The sequence below is a fragment of the Triplophysa rosa genome, linkage group LG10, assembly GCF_024868665.1.
Source record: "Triplophysa rosa linkage group LG10, Trosa_1v2, whole genome shotgun sequence".
Lineage (NCBI taxonomy): Eukaryota > Metazoa > Chordata > Actinopteri > Cypriniformes > Nemacheilidae > Triplophysa > Triplophysa rosa.
In genome coordinates this window covers 8,991,140-9,016,863 of record NC_079899.1, presented here as the reverse complement: position 1 = coordinate 9,016,863, position 25,724 = coordinate 8,991,140, and the positions used below count along the sequence as shown (strand labels likewise).

At 37.4% G+C, this 25,724-nt stretch overlaps 1 protein-coding gene across 1 annotated transcript in view; it reads left to right on the top strand.

Annotated features, from left to right (window-relative positions):
* itpk1b (inositol-tetrakisphosphate 1-kinase b) overlaps positions 1-25,724 on the top strand; it is a 45,743-nt gene that overhangs the window by 13,603 nt on the left and 6,416 nt on the right. Inside the window, exons 4-8 of the mRNA XM_057343438.1 lie at positions 6,505-6,630; positions 11,001-11,118; positions 24,243-24,341; positions 24,813-24,853; positions 25,219-25,384. Coding sequence (XP_057199421.1) covers positions 6,505-6,630; positions 11,001-11,118; positions 24,243-24,341; positions 24,813-24,853; positions 25,219-25,384 — 550 coding nt within the window. The remainder of the gene's footprint in view (positions 1-6,504; positions 6,631-11,000; positions 11,119-24,242; positions 24,342-24,812; positions 24,854-25,218; positions 25,385-25,724) is intronic.

Genomic DNA, 25,724 nt, shown 5'->3' with positions numbered 1-25,724 from the left:
ATGCAGTGAACAAACAAACACCTGAACTTCGCGAACGTATACTCTCTCTCTCTCTCTCTCTCTCTCTCTCTCTCTCTCTCTCTCCTGCAAACAAGCGAAAGTGACGTCTGCGCATGCTCCTTCTCCTGCTCTCCTTGCTGCCGCGTGGGCGTGCCGCGTGCTTTTCCGGGAGAATTGTCCAATAAGGGACTAAGAAAAATTGTTACAAAACAGTTTAATATGTTTGAAAAAAACTTTAGGAAACCTGTACGATCGCTGGGGGAGTGTATCGAGCACAGAAATACTACGTAATATGCCCAACTCGTTTTTTGACAAGTTGACCATGTTAAGCATGAGAAGACAGCACGTTTAACATTGTAAAGTCAGAATGCATGACACCGTTGCAGCACCCCTTTAACTTTCAGTGAGTACAAAACATCATTTACAAGCACGTGTCATTGTTATTGACTAGACCAGGGGTTGGCAACCCGTGGCTCTCGAGCCGCATGTGGCTCTTCTGCCACCCGGATGTGGCTCCGTGCAGTCTTTATAAGGCCCTGTTTATGCCTGGTTATAAGATATGTTTTGGTCGATGGATCACAAATGGACGAAAGAGGCACATACCCGTTTACACCTGCTGCTGTAATCCTTCTATTTTGTCCACTTTTGACCACTACTGTCCTGATTTCTTCAAGAAATATCTGAAGAAGCATTTCATTCGAATATTTGAAATAAGTCCATGCAATGTACAGTACATACTGTATGAGCGCGACCGGAGATGACAGAAAAAAACATACAGAGAGCAGCGGCTTTATTTCTGCTTTGACATGTGAGAGCGCCGAGCAGTGTATGCATGTGTTAGAAATGGAATGATGAGAAAACATTCTGCTTGGTACGTTTTTCATCTTTAAACCAAACTTTTAGGTCTTTAGCCGGCATAGTTTAAATCCTGTCTGGCTAGCGCGCTTCTCGTAATGTTTATGCATGATGTCCGTATGTGGAGAGTAGACGGTCTCTTGTGGCTGTTCATCGAATGCCGCCAAAACAAAAGTTCACAGAAAAAATCTGAAGTCTAACTAAAGTAGCGAGTGCAACATCGCGGTGCTACTCTCCTATTGCAACACTCCCACTTCTTGCCAGGGACAAAAATTTTTAAATTGCTTATCATCTATGTACAATAAAAATCGCACTATATTGCCACCTAGTGGTCCAACTGGGTAACCAATTACCTTACATGCATAACCTGTGTTACAGTCATTTAAAGGTGTGATGAACTGGGCTTGTTTATTGTTTTATACTGTTGTATGAGGTCTACTTATGACGTTTGCGTGGTTTTTACATTTAAAAACATCAAAATCAATAAGTAATAGGCTATTTTCTACCCGGGTTTTGAGGCCAGCTCTACAAATGCTCGGTTTGAATGGTTCCGCCATGAAGGCTTGGAAGTATCGGGTTAAAATTGTGGTTTTAATTAAATTGTGGCATCTTTAAAGGTTACATATATTTAGCGGATCCAGACTAATTTTATTTGGTGGGAGAAGGCCCAAAATGGCTCTTTTGGTTGCAAAGGTTGCCGACCCCTGGACTAAACATATGAACATAAACATTTGTTTTAAATGAAAAAAAAAATATATATTTTATGACAACAGAAACATTAAATATATAAATAAATATAAACAACAACGGCTTTATTGGGCATTCAGTTGTATTGAAATACAGCAAGTTCCGCTGTCATCACGAGAAATTGATCTGGGAATGTTGGGTGTGCGGTTTTTATGTTGTGATACAGGTCTTAAATTTCATTTATAATGGTCTAAAAAGGGCTTAAAAAGTCATAAATTTGACTTTGTGAAACCTGCAGAAACCCTGTTTTATAAATAGGAGGTCAGAGACCAATGCTTCTTAACGTTAGAAAAGTTATAAAAATGTATTGGATAATGTTTTACAGCTTTTAGGTTTTTTTTAAAGAATCTTGTGTTTGACAAATAATTAAAGTACATTTTTTTTACTTTTAAATAAAAAAAACAATTTTAAGTTAAAAATATTTTTTGTTTAACTAGTCTTGTCCACAATATTTGTGAAAACATTAAACCTAGTTCTCAAATTGAGGGAGTGGCTGGGGGTTATCAGGGACCCCAGCATAAGGCATAAGGGACCCCTAAAAGAAGTAAAAAATAGACTTTAGGTCTCCTAAATAAATGTATTTAAACAAATGACAAATCTGAAATTTGTGCAGATAAGAGACTTATTTACAATATCTTATGTCTGTTTTTAGGTGATTTGTCATGTCTCTTTAAAAATGTAAGCGTATGTGTGTTGTGTATTGTGTGTTGTGTGCTAATGGATCCACTTGCACTCGAAAATGTAACGTTTCATACTCATTTTCAGGGTATTATTATTTGGATAATTGGTAAAAAAGGTTACATTTGATTCTGTTGCATAGAACTGAATGAAGAATAATATATTTATATTATATAAATGTATTTTTTATTAAAAACTATTTGGAAGTCATTTTGGGGACCCCCATAAGACTTGATTCAAATTCGAGCACCGATTAAACCTCAAAAGTCTACACAGCACACCTCATTCAAAATTCTTTGTTTTTGTAATCCTTTTTTTCTCCTCTCCGCTACATTACATGTTCGTTGTTCTCGTCAGATTATTACATCCAGATAAACTAAGCTGTAATGCATTCAGACACACATTAACCCAGACAATGATCTCATCAGGCTCATTTACTTCCTGAACGCTACATGATTCATATTTAATTCTCTTTCTTTGAGGCTGTTGATGTGAGGCTCCATTAGGGTGAAGAGCATTTCCTGTTTCCCTCAGATGCTGCATTGCTTCATGAAGTGCCTACATTGCTTTCTTTATAATCTTGGTCAGTTGTTTCTTTGATGGGTCCATCTGCATAGGCATAATGAGGTGAATCATGAAACGAACATTTCTAAGGGCACTGCCCTCATCATATGCATATTATACAGCTCTTTACTGTGGTGATCTTCGAGTGCTTCTCATTAGACCCTTAGTAGACTGTAGGGGGCTTGTATTTCCCGTCATTATGCTTTTTATACTCATTCCCTGCTTATTTTTCTAAAATGGATCCATCAAACACAAATGCTGGCTGGGAGCGTGTCAATATTTTATGAATGAGGGGAGATTAAAGGATGGTGACATCAGCAGCGATGGATTTTACCCCCTGCTGACACTTCTTTGTCCTATTAGTGTATTTTTGGTTCCAGTGTTTGACTTTTATGCCCTATCTGCATTTAAATTCTTGTTGTTTGTTTGTTTTTTTGAGTCATTGTGGCATAAAAATATACTTTAAAAACAAGTTCCTGGCGTTTTGTACACAATTCATCAAATACAAAAAATGAAAAATATAATAACTCGCTCTAACTCTAAAATGACTTGACCTTATTACTGATGGTACTTTGGTTGCATGGACATGAAATATTGATTATTCGTTTCAATCTACCTGCTAATTCTGCTTATGGTTTCAACTCTAAATGACGTGTACGTGATTCGCTGCATGATTCGCCTAAATTCAATATTAGGTTCGCACTCTGCACGTCTCCCTCCGTCAGCCATCTGCCCACTGTTTCTTACAGTGGGAATGAGTCATCATCAGTGAAGGACTGGGTCAGCATCTGACCTCTGCCTGCTTATTCCTGTCGTACGCTCTTATATTTGACTAATGACAGGAAAACATTGTATTGTATTTTACATAGAAATAGATTCTCTAGAGTTCAGCTTTTTTTAGCTTGTGCTTGTGTGTAATATTAAGCAGAAATGTAAAGGCACTTCAGAGCAGCTCACCCTCAGTCAAACACACACAGACAGACATCACAGGTCATGTTCTGCCTTGGGTTGTAGGCAGACAGACGTTGGATCTTCAGTTACTTCTGATGTCTCAGTTGGTGTACAGCATCATGAATAACTGATTCATTGTGTCACTACACAGACAAGGAAATGGAACTGAATCTTGAATGGGCTATATGCACGTGTTACTGCTGCGTTTCACAGGAAAAACCCTAGGCAGTTTCCGGTTGGGGAGACTTAAAGCAGAGAGAAATGGGAAACACAATAAAAGCATGATAACATAATAAAAGACATGATTTTTTTATTTAAGTTCTTAAGAGTTTTCGCAAATAAACTCTTCATATGTCAGACGACGAAGTGTCACAAAAGACTTTTCCTATCAACTATATTGCTTATGAACTAATAAAAAATAAATAAATTGCAATTAATGACAATTCATTCTATTTATCCTTGTAAGATCTTTATGAATCTCATGGTACTCAATGTATTACTCTTCGATATAAAGCTGCACGATGAATTGTATTTTAATCATATTTTTATTTGTAAACAATTAATTAAGCGTAATCATCGCAATATAGGGAGCCGCAGAGATGACGTATTTTTGTAAGCAAACCCCGGAAGCGAGTTAGCATTTTAGGACATACGGTTCCATCGCTCCAAGGTCTATGGCGTTTTAGAATGGGGTTTTGGTAAATTGCCCTAAATAAGGTCTGTGGTAAACAAAACCTCTAAATATTTTCACGTTTTATTCTATGACATAAAACACACCAATTTTAAACCGCTTGTGATTTTTTAAAGCCTTATTGTGTCTTAAAAATGGCGGTTGCTAACAATTTCCTAAAAGCGACTTTAGACGCACATATAAAGCTCACAAATAATGCAACTTTGGCACAAATCTCTTAACGGGTAGATGCGGATTCATTCACAGAGTAATTACTTACCAGGGAACACATTTTTAATAAAGTTTGAAAGAGTTGTCGTAGGCTTGGTGGTGGTGACGTTCATAGACATCTATATATTACCTAGATGCCTCATTGTCCTCTGGATCGTACCTCAACGACGCCGCCATATTGGTGAGGGCAAAAGCCGACTACAAAGACAAGAGTGAATGGTGCAGCTGCAGTTTTCTGGATAAAAACACAACTTCGTTTTCATTTCTCAACTTATTTCAATACTTTCTATTTATGTGGAGTACAGAAAAAGTTTTTTACATTATGCACGTACACGCCAGTTGTGTGATTATTAAACTTCAGCCAATTTATATAACGTTATAAATACTGTATGTGCAACGAAATAAAAAAGGTTTAAACCGACAGAGTAATCGCAATTAAATCTTTGAGCAAAATAACCGTGATAATTTTTACCCATTGTCATGCAGACTTTGTTTAAAGTTTTTTTTTATAGCACCTTAATGTAAACTGTGAGCTGTTTGTTAAAATAGCTTTTAGTAAACCGTACAGCTGAAATATAAAATATTTAGGGCTGTCAAACGATTAATCGCATCCAGAATAAAAGTTTGTGTTTACATAATATATATCTGTGTACTGTGCATAATAATTTTGTATTTATTAACACATACACATACATGCATATATTTAATAAAAATCTAAAAATTTCTAAACTTTTATTTATAATTTCAATTATTGGTAAATATAAATAAATATATTTAAATATTTCCTAAATATGTATTCATGTGTATGTGTTTGTGTTTGTATTTATAAATACAAAATTATTATGCACAGTACATAGATAAATATTATGTAAACACAAACTTTTGTTCTGGATGCCATTAATCGCGATTAATCGTTTGACGGCTCTGTAAAATATTTATTAACAGAAAGCTAAACCAACCAGACATACTGATGAATGCGTAACGAAGTAACACGTATACCAGCGATAAGTGTGTCTGATTTTATCACCGTATCGATTTTTTCACTACCTGTCTTTTATGAAGTATTATATAGTGAGTATCTCTGTAGTATTATATTGAGAGAACTCCGTCTCCTGTTACCTTATAGGCCAACTGTGTGATATAGAAGCCACTGTTTAGCAAACAAACTGTCTAAGAGTAAGAGTTGTGGTTATTGTACCATCCTTGGCACTGACACATGGTAGTTTTGGCACGGCAGTGTTTCCACCCTCCACATATGGCCTTGTGGTGGAACGACCTGTTCGTGTACAGTAAGCATGAGATTAACAGAGACAGAACAGGATTGTCATCACATCAGCAATGCTGGATTTAAGTTTCACGATCTGGTTTGGAGTTGCCTCTTCGTCTTGACGTTGACGACCACTCGGGTGATGACCTTTTCTAGATTTGGAAAGTGGGAGGAATAAAAATAATTTTAAAGCCACTTTGGGCATTCATCTAGGTTCAAACATTTTTGTTACACTGAATACAAGGCCATACATGGAAATGATATCGAAATTAGATTGTAGCCACTAGTTTTTACTCATAGGTGGTGTGTTAAACTTCTTTTCTTTTCCACTTATTTGATATAATATAAAGTCGTTCCAAACCTATGATTTTTTTATTTTTATTTGTGTCATGTCTATTCTGGCAGCTGCAGGGAAAGAGTATCAGTGAATAGTAACTTAAATTTGAAGCCATTAAAAATATGAAACATATAATGTCTTGACAACACTGCTTTTGTTTCATGGTCTGCGTAAAATGACCTTTCACCTCTCCTTTAACCTCAGCTTGACTTGAGCCAGCCGTTGGAAGATCAGGGTCCACTGGATGTCATCATTCACAAGCTGACGGATCTGATCCTGGAGGCGGACCAGAACGACACTCAGTCCCTGCTGCTGGTCCAGCGTGTGCAGGTGAGAACCGTACGCTCGGCTTATCTGAGCATGTGTTATTTTGTAGGACAGTCTGTGGTCTGAAGCTTTTGCCTAGATCTGATAAAGTGAAGGAATCTGGAGCAGGAATTGTATCTAAATCAAGTTTATCTTTATCTGATTCAGAGCTGTAAGTGAAAGAAGAATACAACAAAGCAATCACAGAGTTATGATGTTTACCGGAAAGTATGAAAGAATGTCTAGCTTTCATTTATAATTATATAGGGGTATGTGCAATAAACTGTATTCTGTCAAACAGGTCCCCTCTCTTCTAATTTATAGTATGTCTGCTTTACGGTCTATGTTGATGTGGCACAGTTTTATCTAAGATATAAATAACTAGATGCTGCATTCAAGTGCTCCAGGCACGTAGACTTGTCCGCCATCTTGGAACGGTCCACTGACGTCACTAACAGTTGACTAGAATGCCCAACACTACGCTGCATAGCCATGGCTGTAAAAACCACAGGGATTTAAATCCCGAAAAATGGGATAACCTTTCGTAGTTATCATGTGTTAGTGTCGCAGATAAAATGTTTGAGTTTACACAACAATAAATATGTTTGGATAATCATACACAGTCAGCTTGATTTTGAGTGTTAACGGACCGGCTCGCACTGTTCCAATATGGCGGATGACCTACGTATAGAGGATATGCATTGACGTCACTTTCCCACATGAACACGCCGGGACATGCTCCCTTGAGTGGTAAAACTAAGACAAAATGGCTGCATTCAATAGGAGGAACAAAAACCGGGACTAAAACACGCAATTATTTGCTGAAACTACAAGCAGCTGGACTCGACGGTGATCCTTACGACTACCTTATGACTTACAAAGGAAGCAGGTGTTCTTAGACACTCAAATGTTGCGCGGAATTGCGTTTCCTGGTATTGTAACCATTCATTTTGCCCAGTGTTTTACCACTCAAGCAGGTGCGTTCCGGCGTGTTCACGTGGGAAAGTGACGACACGTGCATACCCTCTATAGCGGCTCATAGAAACAGACTCTAATGCGGCATCTAGTTATTTATATCTATGTTAAAAACTACCAAAGATGAGCATAAGTGATGTTCAACGCATATGCATTCAGAATATGAGTAACTTTCAGGTATTAAAACAAAATTATAATGCTAAATAAAATAAACTAGCTAGTTTAGCGGATTACTTTAAAGTCCATAGTTCTTGCCGCTGGTTTCCAGCAAGTGGTTGTGGTCTGACTTACTAGTTTTCCGGTTTGTTCATGTAACGTTCAATATATCCCACATATATACATACATACAGTACGTACACACACACACACACACACACACACGTATTAGGTTTCTATACATTGCTGGGATTTTCCATAGGTGTAATATTTTTGTACTGGACAAACTGTATATTCTATTGCCTTCCCCCAACCCAACCCCAAAACTTCACCATCACAGAAAACTTTCAGCATTTTTACATTTTCAAATAAACATTATTTAGTATGTGGAATAAAGTGTGTGAGACTTTTACTATCATTGTGAGGACATTTGGACCCCACAATGTATAAAAACAAGTACACACACACTGTACATATACATATACATGTACACACACATACTGTATCTATATATATATATATATATTAGGGCTGTGTATTGGCAAGTGCCTCTCGATACGATACATATCACAATAGATGGGTCACGATGCAATATATTGCTATGTATTTCGATACAATACACATTTGCGATATATTGCAATACTTTAAACAGAAAATGTAAAACGTAGAGCTAGAAATACAACATGCTGTGCACCACCGGGGGTTTTCTGTAAGTATAAGTGTAAAAACATCCCTTACCTCTGCAGAGTGGCCATGATGTGCGATGCATGGACCTTTAGATCAGAGGTTTGGGTTCTCAAAGTGTGGATTGCGCCCCTCAAGTGGGTAGCACAGGGGAATAAGGTGGCTCACGCAAGTCACTTGGCTGTTGTGGTGCATTACAGTTAAAACAATGAACATTGGCAGTATAAAATCCCTGCTTCATCCGTGCTGTAAATGCGCTGGTGTCACATCCGTGAAAGCACAATAAATGTCATTGTTACTTTTCTTAATAAACTTTTTGTCTAATGCACTGCAGTAGCCAAGTGACTTGTGTCATGACTTGCGAAGCCTACAAACAGTATTATTTTATATAACTCATAACTCCATGACTTATTTTGAAAACCAAAGCACACCCTCACATCAGCTCTGAGAGCTCCAAGCGTTCTTATATTTTTCGCCATGCTCGCTTTCACTTACTTTTGGCCGTATGTATATGACATGATTTAAAAAAAATGATCGATAGTAGAGGTATCACTATCGATACACTATCGAAAAATATATATATTGCGATAGTTACATGTATTGATATTTTTGCACAGCCCTAATATACAGTATATATATATATATATATATATTACACAAAAAATGTTGCTGGTTCAGTTTAGATTTCAGTCCTATTTCATTGTCTTTGTATGAAATGTCACCTCAAGCTTTGACCTCTAATTAGAACATATGTTTAATAATCTGTAATAAAGTGTGTGAGACACTTACTATCATTGTGAGGACATTTGGACCCCACAATGTATAAAAACTAGTGCTGTCAATCGATTAAAAAAATTAATCGGATTAATCACACATTTTTTCTGTGATTAATCACGATTAATCGCACACAACAATTATATTTTAAAATATACTTTTACATTTTAATAATTTCACATTTAATCTTCAAATTGATATAGAAACAACATATTTCTTTAACAGCATCATTTTATGAAAGCTAACATTTTGATATTAGTACTGTAACTGATGTCTCTATTAAATTGATTATTTTAACATTAATTATAGCCAATCAACAGTATAATTGAGAGCTATCATGTAGGAAATATACAGAAATTGAAGGACACTTTACAGTCTTTAATGCTAAATTATAAATTAAATGCAGAAGAATTCTCATTAAAGCTACAAAATCACATTGATTTCTTCTTTTATTTTGTTCTTTGATTAACATTAGTGACAGGAGTCACAGCAGCACGTTTAAGAACGTGGCCCCTTTAAGAGCTGTCTCAGTACGCAGATCTGACCGTCACCGCACTCCCATTTTCACAACTCTTTGCATTCATTTAAGATTTTATTTTACACTTTGAAGTCTGTGCTTAAGAAAATGCTAGACAAAACGGGCTTTCTGACATAATCTTGTGTGGTTTTATCCATTCAAGCACGAAAGAGAACTTAACACGGATGCGCTGTCTGACAGAGATTCACCGACGCAGCCGTTACTGTATACACCAGACTGGACCTCTCGTTGCGTTTTGCCGCGTCCCACAGTTTAGAAGCTGTCTATCTTCATTGAACGCCTCAAATCAACTGTTTCAAATCGCGCTTAAGTGGTTTAAAAGCCTGTACACGAATAAGAGTGTGATTACATAATGTAACGCTAGACAAAGGATGTCAAAACAAACGGATCCTGCGTTAATTGCGATAAATATTTTCTCCCGCGTTAATTTGAAAAAATTAATCGCATGCGTTAACGCGTTAACGTTGACAGCCCTAATAAAAACAAGTACACGCACACACACACACACACACACACACACACACACACACACACACACACACACACTGTACATATACTGTATATATTCATATACACATCATATATATATATATATATATTACGTAAAATAATGTTTCTGGTTCAGTTTAGATTTCAGTCCCATTTCATTGTCTTTGTATGAAATGTCACCTCAAGCATTGACCTCTATTGAGAACTTAAGAGTGCTGAGCCTGTTAATGTTCTTAAACAAAGCTCTCTTCTAAGACCGAGCTCTCACGAAGAAAGCTCTCATGTATATTATATAGATTTGCATTAGCCCATAGAATGATATCACACACACTTTTATGGGTGTTTGTACAGTACAATCTTTCTCTCTCTGTTAAAAAATGTATATCTTACATGCATCTCCCGAGTGTCCATTCCTTGGGGTCAAACCCATGATCTTGTCATTGCTAGCGCCGTGCTTTACCATTTGAGCTACAGGAAATTATTTGTCACATTTTCACATGATTTGAGAGGTTGAGTCAATGAGGACAGTGGAAGGAGCAGTAAAAAAGAAAGAGACGTGGGTGAGTGGTTATGTAAAAGAAACAATCTTGCAGCTTTGCATACAGTTGGCGTGATGTAACAGTCTGGCTGCATGTCTACGTGTGGCGTGTTTATACGTGTACCAGTTCATACATGGTAGATAAAAGCCTTTTACATAACATCTAGTAATGTTTAAACTTGTACAAGAATTTCATTTAGTCATGTTCGTTTGTTTTGACCTGTCCCATTGGTGTTGCAGGATTACATTGACGCTCACCCAGAGACCATCATTCTGGATCCACTTCCAGCCATCAGAACTCTGCTGGATCGCTGCAAGTCTTACCAGCTGGTGCATAGGATAGAAGACTGCATGAAAGGTACTTGGACCTGATTTTAGCAGTATTTTTAATTTTCTAAACCATATTTCTAACATACTCAACAAGCACGACTCAACAGTTGAATACATTGAGAGTGCAGGACGAGTCATCAGTATCTCTCGTCCATTTTCCCTTGAGAGCATGACTTGTGTATTTTAACGCTGTCAGGCATGAACTAATATCCACAAAATTCCAATTATAATTTCATGTGATCTGTCAACATATATTTTCTTTTAATGACCCCCCCCCACGTACAGCATTTTCTTCTGCCCTAGTGTACTGAGCGGGCATGTATGTTAATGTCTATATTTGTCTTTTTGTGTGTGTCCGGACTCTATTGAACCAGACATGACAGATGGTTATGTAACACAGTCATCTGAAAGCCCCAGTCTGCGTCTCTGCTCTCGTCCTCATATCACATCTCATCCCAAGAAACATGAAAGAAACATTCAACATTTTCACATAGAAACATTTAAACGCTGTAATATAAATTTAATTCAGACAATCAGCATGCGTTTTTGGCCCTTGTCAGTGCTTACTGCCGAACAACCAAATTACACTCTGGCCATCTGTCACCCTCTCTCTCATCCTCTCACATTCACGGCGGATATAGCCTCACATCCCTCTCTTTAGCAACAGTGAGCATGCCTGACAGAGGTTGCCGTAGCAACACGCATGACAGCCTCTCTAGATTACGGGTTTGACTCTTTTGGCTGAAGGTTCGAGTCCGTTGCGAGTCAATAGAAATGGGCACTGATTCAAAACCTTTCTTCAGCTCAAGACCGCATACCAACTGAATGGTGAATGATGTGCGAACTGCTTATTCTTGTTGGTTCCAGTTAAAGGGATAGTTCACTCCAAAACAAAAATATTCTGTCACTGTTTATTCACTCTCATGCCTTTCAAAACTTGTGTATGACTCCTTCATCTGTGCAACACAAACAAAGATATTTTGAGAAATGTCTCTGAGAAAGGTCCAATGTTGTTTGGTTACCAACGTTCTTCAAAATATCTTCTTTTGTGTTCTGCTGGAGTTAGAAAGGCATATACAGGGTTTTTCCTGCATAGAGAAATTGGAGGCGGCCGCCTCTGTCAAATGTCGTGCCCCCTCAGGCTCTTGCCAAAATTATGCTGCGTGCATTTAACAGACTGTCATTTGTAACTGCAGTTGCGATATTATGCCACAGTGGAGGCGCTGTTTCGTTATCAGCACACTTGAGGTGCTAAAAAGAGTTGCAGAACAAGAGCCAGCCTGTGTTTCACGGCTGTTTGTTTTGCATCCAAGTACGTTTAATTTCTTGAAATTTATTAAATTAACATGACGTACATCATTGTAATGTCTTTAGCTGTGCAGTTGTATCGTTGAATCAGCGTATACTGTACACAGCGAGTTCGCCAGTATGAACACACATTGCGTTCAGAACAACTCGCACACTAATGACTCATTTGAACCGATTCATTTAAACTATTGAACTTTTCAGTCACTAGCGAATACAAGAGATCATTGAATCATTTAAAGTGGACAACAGAGATTGCAAGATGTGAATGAGCTTTGCTCATTTAGAAAGACTGGTTAATTCAGTTGGCTATTGTGGGCTGAAAAGTTAGTTGAAAATGATAAAAAAGCTTTATTTGATAACAAAACAATTTCTGTTTGGTTGAATAAAAGTAATGTTTTATATAACTTAATAATTGTCATTTTTATCTAATTTTATTAGAACTTTTAATATGTCAAACTCAAAGTCACTCTGGTTAAGCCACTTAAAGGTACGGTAGGCCTATGTGTGTGTACAAGATCAGGATGGCACCACCTCCGCCTCATTTTGAGCCAGGAAAAACCCTGCGTACAGAATATATGTGAGGAAATGATGAAAGACTATTCATTTATGGGTGAACTATCCCTTTTAAAGGCTTTCCACCAGCGGTCAGCACTGCACAGGAAGTCGCCCCTTGTTGGTGTCATAATGAACGGGGTTTCTCATCTGTTCACACTCATTTCTATGTCACTCAGACCATCTCCTAATGAGACGGCTAGCGATGTGATAAGTACCTATTCTTCTGGCTTTCTGTCATCTGTATGACTCATGAACATCCTGAAGGACTTCACCGTCCTAAACACTGTCCTCTGTCTTACGTTCCGCTCGCTTGCGGAGACAAAGCAGGACCAGAATTTACACTTCTGAAATACTTTCCCTCCGTTCTGTTTATGTAATTCATGTACAGGACTCCATTCGTTTGTGTAGTAGACAAGAGGGTTTCAGGCTTTATAAGGCAACGATTCACACCTTTATTTAATCTGGAGATGGATCCACTTCTGTGGTGATCTGCGTGTCCTTTCCAGAAGGATTCTTTTGGGGTTTTTCCAGGAAATGTTTATTACACTGTAATTCGGAAAAGTGCCTCCCATATACGTATGAAAGGGAAGATTTTGATGTAAACAAGCCGAATTGGAACTGAAGATGAGGAACAAAACAGTGCATAGTGTTTACATGATTTAAAAAAAAAACTTAGGCTAAATGCTGAATAGAATCACAATATAGCACTTAATTCCTAAAATATTAATGGCCCACATTTGAAGGGTTGTTCTTTTGCTAGAAAATGAAGTTTTTACTCTATTATATACAGTAATATACATCTTTATTGATTGATGATTGTCTCTTTTTACTGAAAGGCGGGACTTCCTTTATTAGAGCCGCCCAAAACTTTTCATTAAAGAGATGAAAATTCTGTGATCATTTACTCACCCTCAGATTGTTCCAAACCTGTATAAATGTCTTTGTTCTGCAAAACACAAAGGAAGATATTTGGAAGAATGTCAGTAACCAAACAGATCTCATCCCCCATTGAAATGGGGGATGAGATCTGTTAAAATAAAATAAAATTTGACTTGTGCCAAACATATGCCATTGTGTGGGAAACAGGTATTCCAGACTCACAGCACTGCTAGAGCTGGAAGCAGTGTTTCCCATTCGTTGACGAGACTATGGCGGCCTGCCATAGTCTATTTTGTTCCGCCACAGTCCATCACAGCGAGGCACCAAATCGCTTGCAAAAACCTTTACTCATTCCCCTGTGTTGGAATGAACTACCAGCCTCCACCCGAACTGCAGCATCCTTCACAACTTTCCAAAAACAGCTCAAAACATACCTGTTCCGCATTTATTTGACTAACCAATAACTCTGTGTGTCTGTCTGTCAAAAAAAGACAAATTCTTGTTCTTCATGCTCTCCTTTGCTTACTCCAGCTTTAATCCTCCTAGTAGCATGGCCTTGTAAACTAACGGTACTGTTTGGCGTGTTGACAAAATGTTTATATGCTCTCCTACTTGTAAGTCGCTTTGGATAAAAGCGTCTGCCAAATGAATAAATGTAAATGAAAAACGAGGCAAAAAGCTGGAGAAAGGCATGATGCCCACCCATTTTAAAATATGGTAATAAATAAATTAGTTAAACTGTTAAACACGTTTTTGCTTCATTTTTTGATGGCTCATGCTCTACATGTTTTGACTGTTTGTGAACTCCCATTTTACCATGTGCCCTATTATCACCATTTATATCTATGGAGCCAATTATTAAATTACTACTATATCTTAGCTATTGTATTCTTTATAGATTGAGTCACTTAATTTTGCTTTTAAAAGGCACCAGATTGCAGCATTTACCTTTAAAATATGCCAAATTTTCACCCCTAGAAGAAAATACGTTGGGAAACACGTTGTGGAAGTTGTCAGTTCGCTTGATGCGGTAATTATGCTTTTTTAGAGAAGATGAAAATGGCTTACAGTCATAAAAGGATGAAGTACTTTAATATTGAAAAGTTATATACATGAGCTTTAAATGACAAGCCAAGACCATTTGAGTCTCTTTAGAATATAGAACAACAAACATGTATCCATGTATTACTACGTTTAGCTTCCTCTCTGCTTGTAAGAACATTTGGTTTGTCTTTTTTTGCATGACAAACCAAAGAAACATTTAGTTTGTAAACACAAATTTCTCTCTGTAGAGAGAAATGAAAAGCCTGCAAAGTTGACATTTGGTAGGTTTGAGCTTTAACAAACCCTCAGCCGCGTGTTTGCTTTTACAAAGGGATGAATGGATGAAGGAAGAGACTAACGTGATGTAAAATCTTCCGTCTGTGTTGTTTAGTAGGATCGGGGCCAAAGCTCCATAGCGATGCTTTATAAACGTGTTCAAAACATGCCGTAAACGTCTCTGGCGGCTCCGACTGGTCTGCAGAGAGCCGGGAGTGTTTAGACAGGGCTGGAGATTGATCCTGAACTCTTGCTTGGCCAAAAACAGGAACATTGTGAAGTATTTGTACCTGCTCACGAGGATCTCCCATTACTCTCCCTTTTATTTACAGAATAGCCCTCAGCCGAATGAAATGGAATCTCAAGTTCCAATAATAAGTCACATATTACCAGTCATCAGATACACAAGCCTTGTAACTGCTTCACGTCGTTTCCCTGGTTCCACATCTACAGCTTTCCCTGTGACCTTCTGTCAGTTAACACAGAAAATATTTTCAATCGTTACTTAGTTTGTATGAACAAGCTTGTAATTGTACTTTTAATTTAGTTAAAGCACTTGCACAAAGTTTTAGACATTTTGTTTTTTATTTGTAAAGTTGTCGAAACTTCATTATTCAAACGTCATTACTTTATCATTCGTTCTGGTGCTCAAACATTGCCTCATAGAAGTCGATTCTAACTGAGGGTCAACAAAGTAACAGTATTATAAACCTGGCTGCTCAGTAAAATATTTATGAATAGGTGTAAGTTGCTAACCATTTGTAAGTCTTAAAAAGACGTGGGCGTTTTGTTTAAACTGGCTTTCATTAAATGGCTTATCTACCTTTTCTCTGGAATGAGAGAACAAATGACTAACAGCTGGATATAAGGACTGCTTCTGATAAGAAACCAGCACCATTCATTCAGTTTCAACACTGCAGGATATTTCAATAGTGATGTGATTATTTGCCAACTCAAAAACAAGCTAGAAAAAAAGGAAGTAAATGGCCAGATTGTGTTTTAAATTGGCTAATGAGACGCTGTATGTGGAACCTTTGTGTCATCCAAACAGTATTTTGGCTAACTGTTTGTTTCTTACTTAACAACTGCGTTTTTTGCTATTTGTTTGCTATTCTGCCCATAAGCACACAAAACAATCTGAAAATACTGTATAATTAATTTAAAACCTAGTTTTGCAGGACTGTATAATTAATTAAAACCTAATTTTGCAGGACTTAACTTTAAGGGATTAACAGGATTGCGTGTCCGTATCTAGTTACATGGACATTGATTATTGTCACACACAAACACGCAGCTCTGTCTAATGCACATATTCTTATTATCCTACATACTGTATGTCGCACTGTTGTTAATTTTTTTTCAAGTTAACGTTACTTGTCCGGTCGGGCAAGTAAAATTCTCTCTCACTTGCCCATACAAAACATTCACTTGTCCCGGACAAGCGGACAAGTGTTAATCTCGAGCGCTGTACTGTATAGGTACTCAAGATTAATATGAGACCGGCAGAAACTGCGTGTTACCTTATCTTTAAAATCTTAAACGTAGAATTTTAATTGAACCAAAAACATATTCAGTTATACAATGCTGATGCATATGACAAAGCATATATTCTTTGGTTGGTGGTCTTATTTTTCTGTTTGATTGAATAAAATTTATGATCAATTTCTGTGTTTCATAAAATGCCACAAAATCCGTGGGCCGCCCTAGATCCATCTTGGGACCCCAGTTTGAGAACCACTGCTGTATGACGTCATTCTCAAAAGAAGATATTTTGAAGAATGTTGACAAAACAATTTAGAACCCCATGACCTCCATTGCATGGACACAAAACATTTCTTAAAATATCTTCTTCTGTGTTCCACTGAAGAAAGAGTCACATACCTGTACAGGTTTTCAATGACACGAGTGAATCAATGATGACTATGCCTTTTATGAGGTGGCAATTTAATATACATTTGTTGTTATTATGTACCAATATTAGTGAAAAAACAAGAATAAAGCTTCACCCCTTAATCTAACAAAATTAGTTCAAAAGCAGATCATACGGAGGCATTTAAAAGACATTTAAATTCATTCTTATCAATTTGCCACAATGTAAAATAGTTACAAAGTGTCATGAGATTGTGTTAGATTATTATATGTGTTACAGTGTTTGTACATAACATGTAAGATTTTGATCCACATTTAGCTTTTCTTTCTCCAGATCTAAAAAGCAGTTCATCAGCACTTTTGATAGGGCTCAGATATGGTTGCAGTCAATGGTAAACTGCTTGTGTAGAGAGCTGTGTCATCAGGCTGTTGAGGCTTCACTCTTTAACTCATTTCCTGTGCTGCGCTATCAAAAACATGCCTTATCTCCACAGATTACAGTGCTGACGCTGGTGTCTGTCTTAAAGCGTGTTACTTGGCTACAAAGGCAAATTCAGCCGGACTTTTACACAGCTACCGTAATGATGCTTATATCAAAAATCATCTTGTACAGTTTCTGAAAGAAGCAAAATTGTGCTTAAGTCATGGCTGTGATTCTAGAGCATTATTTATCGTTACCATGATATCGCTATGCAGTTGCTAGGGGGTCTAATATGGTCACATACAGGCCCAAATCAAGAGAGTCTTATGCCACAAGTCCAAGACGCATGTCTGTTTTGGTGTTTTTGTCCAAAAAGGTACATCCTGTTGGAATTCGTATGCTTTTGTTCCATCCATTTCTCATCAAAGCAATAACCAGAACAGTGAAAGTACAATATTTTCAAACAAAACCTTGACCCGCAGGTCAAATTGCTGCGCTTCTATGGAGTGGCTCCTGTATTATGTAGAATAAGTCAGTACCTTGTGTCCATTGCTTTGCAGTCAGTAAAGTAAACAGGGAAGTACAGGCAAGCAGAGGGGAACTGATGACAGAGGACCTTTCACAAGAGAGTTGTTTCATGAGGTTCACTGCGGGTATCATCCTTCCTCGACAAATAACATCATCCTTTTGCGTAAATGCATTACGGTGGGTCTTATCACTGGGACTCATGTTCTGGTAAACTGAATGTTTAATAAGGCTTAGTTTTAAGTTTCAGATACAGTATCGGTCAATAGTGTTCGCTTTCTTTAACTTGCTTAAAGGGATAGTTCATCCAAAAATGAAAATTCTGTCATCATTTTCTCACAACCTCGGTACCCATTGACTTGCATTGGTTTTGTGTCTTTTCAATAGAAGTCAATGGGTGCCTTCATTCTTTGGTGACGAAGAAAGTCATACAGGTTTGAGATGACAAAAGGGCGAGAAAATGATGACAGAATTTTCATTTTGGGGTGGACTATTCAGGGTTCCCACTCTTCTTGAAAGTGCTTGAAAGTATTTGAATTTCTGACATATGAATTCAAGGACTGGAAAGTATTTGAAAACAGACATAGGTACTTGAAAGTGCTTAAATTAAACAAACTAGATTTTGTTAGTTGCATCGCTCTGTTAAAAATATTGGTTAGTGTTGCTGAAGCCAGAACAAAACAATGTTGCTGATCTGGGGGAAAGCGGGAAGAACTTAAAAAAAGAGGCTTTGAGCGGATGGATCGTGATCTTGTGCAGCACTGCATAAATCAGTCAGAGGCGTGGAGTTATTTAACTCGCTCAATGCCAGAGAAGTGCAAATTCAACGATGCTTGAGCTATAATAAAAATATGGTTTATCAAAGTTAAGATGTGGAGTACACCAGCAGGTTATGCATCAAGCAAAACGGTTAAGATCATCGTATACAGTCAAACATATGTTGTATTAAACCACTGCTAAATAACTTTCTTTTCAGCTACGTTCATTTCAAGAATAATTTCATTAGTTATCATTATTCTTGTCAGTGAATGTGCATTAAGAGTTTGAATCGTTTTTAGGATGTTAAGAAACACTGAAATGCTAGCTAGATAGCATTGGTTTAGCGAAAACAAAAACATGCTCCCAGCAGTGTTATCTGTTGCAGTAATTAACTTTTGCTGTGTGTTTGGGCGGAGGTTTGGATATTTGAGCTTGCTGTGTCTGAAGTCGCTCAGTCATTTTTTATCAAGTTCACCATATCAGCAGTGATGGAACGAAATGTTTGAATGCTGGTGTATTCCTGCACGCCTCAGAGATCTGTATCTTTTAGAAACTGCTTTGTACCTAATTTTGAATATAACAGTAATAATAATCATACAGTAATATCATATATTTTTATTTACAATTTATTTTATATAATGTCTTGAAACTTTCCAGAGCACTATTTACGCAGATTGACAGATGACATTGAGCTTACATAGCGCCCTCAGGTCACCGTTGATTACTTGTCACATTGAATGCTATATAAATAAATTGAAAATAAAAATATTCAAATGAAAGGCGAATTCCAAACAGAAGTGAACTCGCCTATGTTGTACTACCTTTGAAGGGCAGAACCCTTTAAATTAAGCTCCTTGAGGGCATTCTCATCTCTTTATTATCAAAACTAATAATGCACAATCATCCAGGTACTAGTGTTGTCACGGTACCAAAATTTCAGTAGTCGGTACCAATACCAGTAAAATTCCACGGTTCTCGGTACCAATTTCGGAAGCAAAACACCAGTACATGCTAATTGAAACACAATTTTATTAATAAAGCTCATTGTTTATATAAATGTATAGAAAGCAATGCCATTTTGTATACATGAAGTATACAAGTTAATTGTTGCTGAAACGGTTGTGTGCTCACTGGGGTCTTTCATGCTGATGAACATCCTCCTCAGGCTGCTGCTGTATAAGACAAATAGAATAAACTTCAATAAGTCAACTGACTGAACAAACATGCATATGCAATATTAAAACAAACCTCAGTTTTTATACTGCATTTACACAAGATTACTTACATTAAGGTAACTGTACATTAAAATAATAAATGCAACAGATATATTTTTATTTAGTTTAATTGTGGCTTTTTAAACCTAATACAGTTATCTATCCAAGACATACACATTGCTAGTCATACAGTTAGTATGCTAGTTTTCTAGCACATAGATTTCAGATAGGCCTATATAAAATAGGTACTGTAAACCCCATCCTGTCCTCCCATTTATTTTACCCCATTACAGTTATAAAAGCATTAAATGGTTAATAAGGACACTTGACTGGATTAGCATTGGCGCTAACAAATTAACATGCAAACAGGGACGTTTATTTTAACGTAACCTTTAACTTAACATATGCTACAACATTCATAATGCAAACGCGAACACAATTTGAAACTTACCGCTTGAATTGTTAACTTAAATCCGGATGTTTCCTCCTTTCACCACAAAACTCTGTTCGTTTTCTTCTTGATATGACTTTAATCTGAAGTATTTCTGTGTGCATCTCTTGTGGATCAGAGCAGCACTTATCCGCTCATCGCGTCTTATTGCGTCTATAAAATGTTTCCGACTGACAACCTGTCAGACAGAGCATCAGTACCCGGTTGACCCGGTACGGCGGTAACGGCCACCTATGTCTAATGTGTATGTACCTTTAAGATGACGTATGTTGTGTATGCACGCGGCTCCTGCGTTAGCGCTAGTGATGGGAAGTTCGAGTCATTTTTGCGATTCGGATGTTTGAATCTCGTTCAGCAAAATGAACGAATCTTTTTTCGAGTCATTTCGTTCATCTGAGCAGAGTTAAATTAATGTTGCATGTTAATAGCCAAATTACCCCATAACGTTTATTTATGCTAGTTTTGATCAGATATATAATAAGAAATAACTTGTATTGTAGTTAGGGACAAGTTATGAGAAACAGTTATTTAATTATTTCCTGACAGCATTTCTGTAAAGTTATGTATTTATAAATTCATTAACAATTTTGGGTCACTCAGGTATGCAATAAGGTTTACAGGTTGTTGTTTTTTACTAAAAAGTCTCATGCAGTTTGCAAAGTAAATAATAATAGGCTATTGAAATCATTTAAATGTGCAATTATTTAATAAGAGATCACTTGTGTTTTTTACTAAAACGTCTCGTGCAGTTTGCAAAGTATATAATAATAGGCTATTGAAATCATTTAAATGTGCAATTATTTAATAAGAGATCACTTGTGTAATATATGCATTAGACATAAACACTGACTTTACTAGTGTTGCTTATGTTTATATTTTGCCAGCACAGTTCTTATGCAAAATAGTTAGTTATTAAGATAAATTAAAAATACATGCAGAAATCCACAAGAAACATTTATGAATATACTGACAGAAAAAAGAACAGAACTGTACGTTTTAGAGAAGATGTTTATTGCACATATCTTTTGATCATTTTATATTTCTTCCTATAATACAACATATAACACGTACATCATGCATTTGACTGATGATCCGGGAAGTGGTCACGTAACGTTAAAGACTCGGACTCGAAGACTCCGGTACAGGCTGCAGGTTTGCCTGCGGAGCTACCATTTGACAAAAGAACAAAAGGGCTCGGACCCGATGACTCGAGAGACGAACTAATCATTTCTCTTTCCGGTATAAGGACTCGGACCCGATGACTCGAGAGACGAACTAATCATTTCTCTTTCCGGTATAAGGACTCGGACCCGATGACTCGAGAGACGAACTAATCATTTCTCTTTCCGGTATAAAAGAACGAAAGGACTCGGACCCGATGACTCGAGAGACGAACTTCATTACTGTTTCTGGTACAATGTTGCACATGCACGGTCAACACAAAATGAACGAATCACTCGCTGAGACACTCGTTACTCCCGAGTCATTTTAAAGATTAGTTCAAAAAGAATGAATCGTTCATGAACGACCCATTACTAGTTAGCGCGCGGAGAGTTGGGCTTGGGACGCTGAGAGGTGAACAGGTGTGATGGTCGCTCTACCGCTGACAATGTGTGTACCTTTTTCTTCGTGACTGAACTGGAGGGTTTCCTGCCCCGTTTCTACACCACTATAAAAGTGTGCAGGATGTTTAACTGATAGACTCGTGTCTTTCTTCCTCGGCTATGGCCATCTGTTCCATTCCGGGTAACGTTGGCTTAAACTCTCTGGCCCGCCGTTACAGTCTTATGAAAATTAGGTACCGACAACTTTTTTATTTTTAGGTACCGACTCGGACCCGAAGTACCAGTACTTTTGACAACACTACCAGGTACTTGTCATTCTGACAAGTACAATAATAATAACATATATGAGAATATATTTACAAATGATTAAACCAAATTGAATGTTTGTCTTTTTTTAAACTTTTTTCTTGCCTAAAAACCAAAAGTAAAAATGTTTTCCCTGCAGTAGGTTTGAATTAGTTAGAAATGGTTTAATAAAATATTTAAAATCAATACATAATACATGATATAATTTGCTCTTGAGGCAGGTAGCCATGTTAAAATCAGGATAATGTTCAGCCAGTCGGTTGTCATCGCAAAAGAAACCCCTTCTGTGTGATACTTGTCTCCGCTTCAGTCCTTAATTCTATCATAAGCGGGCGCCTGTACTGTACAGTATCCCATACTTGCATTGGAATGTCTCCACAGTTACTATGAAAAATAAGCCAAATCACTAATTGACCAGTGTGAATTTTCTAAGTCTGACTATCTATTATAAGTAACTCGAGACAAGACATTTTTATACTCCACGTAGACAGTAAATCATTAAAAATCGATCTGAAATGTAAACGTTATTGTGCTTTTTATTCAAAGAAGCTCCCTTTTGTTTATGTCTTGTCCTCCCCAATATGGCAGCATTGTTGAACCCATAACAGCAACAGGCCAAAGCCTTCAATGCGGTGTCTATGTATGTCTGTGACTGCATGTACCCTTTGCTAACAGACTTCTGAAATGGCCCTTTGTGAAGAGAGAAATCATAAAAAATGGTATCCTTTTCCCAAAGTGCCCGGCGACGGCACAAAAACAGTTTTAAATTTGACCAAAATGTGCTTGAAAAAGTCATTGAAAGTCCTTGAATTTGGTGTTGATGAAAGTGTGGGAACCCTGACTATTCCTTTCAATAAACCCGTAGTTGCTTGAGATATAACCGCCTTTCTATACAAAATGTATTGCCATTACTCTTTCACACCAAATGTTACATTACACTACTGCAAATGTTTAGTGCGACACTTTTGAATCTAACAGTAGCGTTTTTGCATCATTCAGTGAGAAAATGTCCCATTCATTTACAGTAGATTGTCGAAAATACATGGGATGCAACATTTACAGTAGTTTTACTGTTTTATTAATAATATTAATGCGCTCATTTAATAGAGCACCTTGTTGCCTTGTACACCATTTTGCATTTTATTTTCTCTGAAGCAATGCATTCTGGGACAGCTTTTACCACAAAAGATATATGTGATGCTACTGTCAAATTTGGCAGAAACATTTAAGTAAGCTTAACTTTTGGAAGAGCTTTACATTTACATTCATGCATTTGGCAGACGCTTTTATCCAAAGCAAATTACATTGCATTGTACTATACATTTGATTCTGACTATGTGCAATCCCCTGGGATCGAACCCATGACCTTGGCATTGCTAGTGCCATGCTCTAACCACTGAGCCACAGGAAAGCTTTGACACTAATACTGTAAAATGCTGCTAGTGTTGGCAGCTAACCATGATTTAGTACAAAGAATACGTGTTTTGGATGCTGTTGTGCATAACCTTCACTAACAAGGTTTCTTGGTCAACCAGTTTAACCAGAATGAGAAATTTAAGGTTGGGTGTTTGTTTGCATTTTGAGAGTTTGGAAAGAACTGGGTCAGTGTGTTAATGCTTAATAGAAAATGGATCTGCCTCTCTAAAGCTTTCATTGGCTTTCCTTAGTGGAGGCCTATGTCATAATGTGCTACAGCAACATAAAGGTGGTTAGAGCATGGCGCTAGCAACGCCAGGGTCGTGGGTTCGATCCCAGGGGATTGCACATACTTAGAATCAAATGTATGGTATAATGCAATGTTAAGTCACTTTGGATAAAAGCGTCTGCCAAATGCATCAATGTAAATGCAAAATTAACCTCAAGTGTGTAGACACCCTCACTAGCCAAGTTCTGCTGGAGAACAGCACAAGCCGGCCTAAACCAGCTTGGAAATTCTTTTCAACAGGACTTATCTTTATCACTCTCTTTATTTTTCTACAGACGACAGGATACGTTCTCCTCCGTTTATGGTGTTGAACAGTGAGTGTGGCCCCGACACACTGGAGCAGATCGAGCAGCATGGTCTTACATTCCCCTTCAGTAAGTCCCACCTCTTCCTTTTTGGTATAGGAAGTGATAATCCTTTAAAACAGGGTTGCCCAGTCCCGCTCCTAGTAATCGACTGTCTGGCAGAGTTCAGCTCCAACCCTAATGAAATAAACATGCCTGTTTTTTCAAGCGAAACAGTGTCCACACCCGAAAAAATGTGACACAACGTCGCAACTCATTAGAAAAGGTATCTGTATTTCCATGTCACTTATGTCACGGTGGTGATAAACGACGATCTACAATAGATTCTGTATTAGTAACGATTGCATTTGTCAAATGTGGACATGGTATAATTCTGAAGACCTCTGCAGGACAGTCGATCTTCTGGAGCATGATTGGCCACACTGCTTTAAAATGTCTGTCAGCCAATTAGAATGAAGCATTTAGCAATGGCATATTGTAAACTTTATTAACTGCACATATTCATCTGCTATCTTGTTTAATGTGTTCTTTTACTCCCAGTTTGCAAAACACGGGTGGCTCACGGAACAAACTCCCATGAGGTATGACCCTTCTGACTTAATTATTATTATTAAATTATTTTAGAGTTTCAAATTAACATGTTTCTAAATGAATAATGGTACTATTTTTTTTATAAGAATAAAAATACAAACACACAAATATTGGGTAATAGCATAACTATCAAATTATTTTTTTCTATTATCAGTATTTTTTGCTTTTGAATATAAGATTTCAGTGTGAAGCATTCATTTACAGTAAATATTTCTCTCTACATTGCATTGTGGGAATATGGCAGTGTGCTTAAGTAAGCATCTCAGGAGGAAGCTGTAAGCACACACGACCCCTGTGATTGATATTAATAACAGGAATTAGACCTATCTTTTTTTCTCACGTTGACCCTGTGCAGATGGCCATAATCTTCAGTGCTGAGGACCTAAAGGATGTGAAGCCTCCGTGTGTCATTCAGAGTTTTATAAACCACAATGCTGTGCTCTATAAGGTGTTTGTGGTTGGGGAGTCCTACACTGTTGTGGAGAGACCATCACTCAAGAACTTCCCCTCCGGGCCGTCCGGTAAGTGCACGTGATCTCTTTCTAAGAATTATGTCCGTGAAAGGAGCTGTGGGTTATTTCATTATACCACCATCAGACAGAGTTTATGTTGTTATGATTTACGTGCAGAGAAGATCCGTTGTTTAACCCGGATCTCTTTACATAACTGAAAATGAAGAGTTTAAATGCAAAAAAAGATGACTTCGCTTTTAAAAAAATTCAAAAAGCATGTGTTTTATTGATTATCATGTTTTTACTGTGTTAGTTAGCTGTATTTGTGTGAGTTAATATTACTTAATCAAAATAACCCAACTGCAGTTTGTTTGATATTACTTGGAATAATAAAATTAAAACGTTCAAA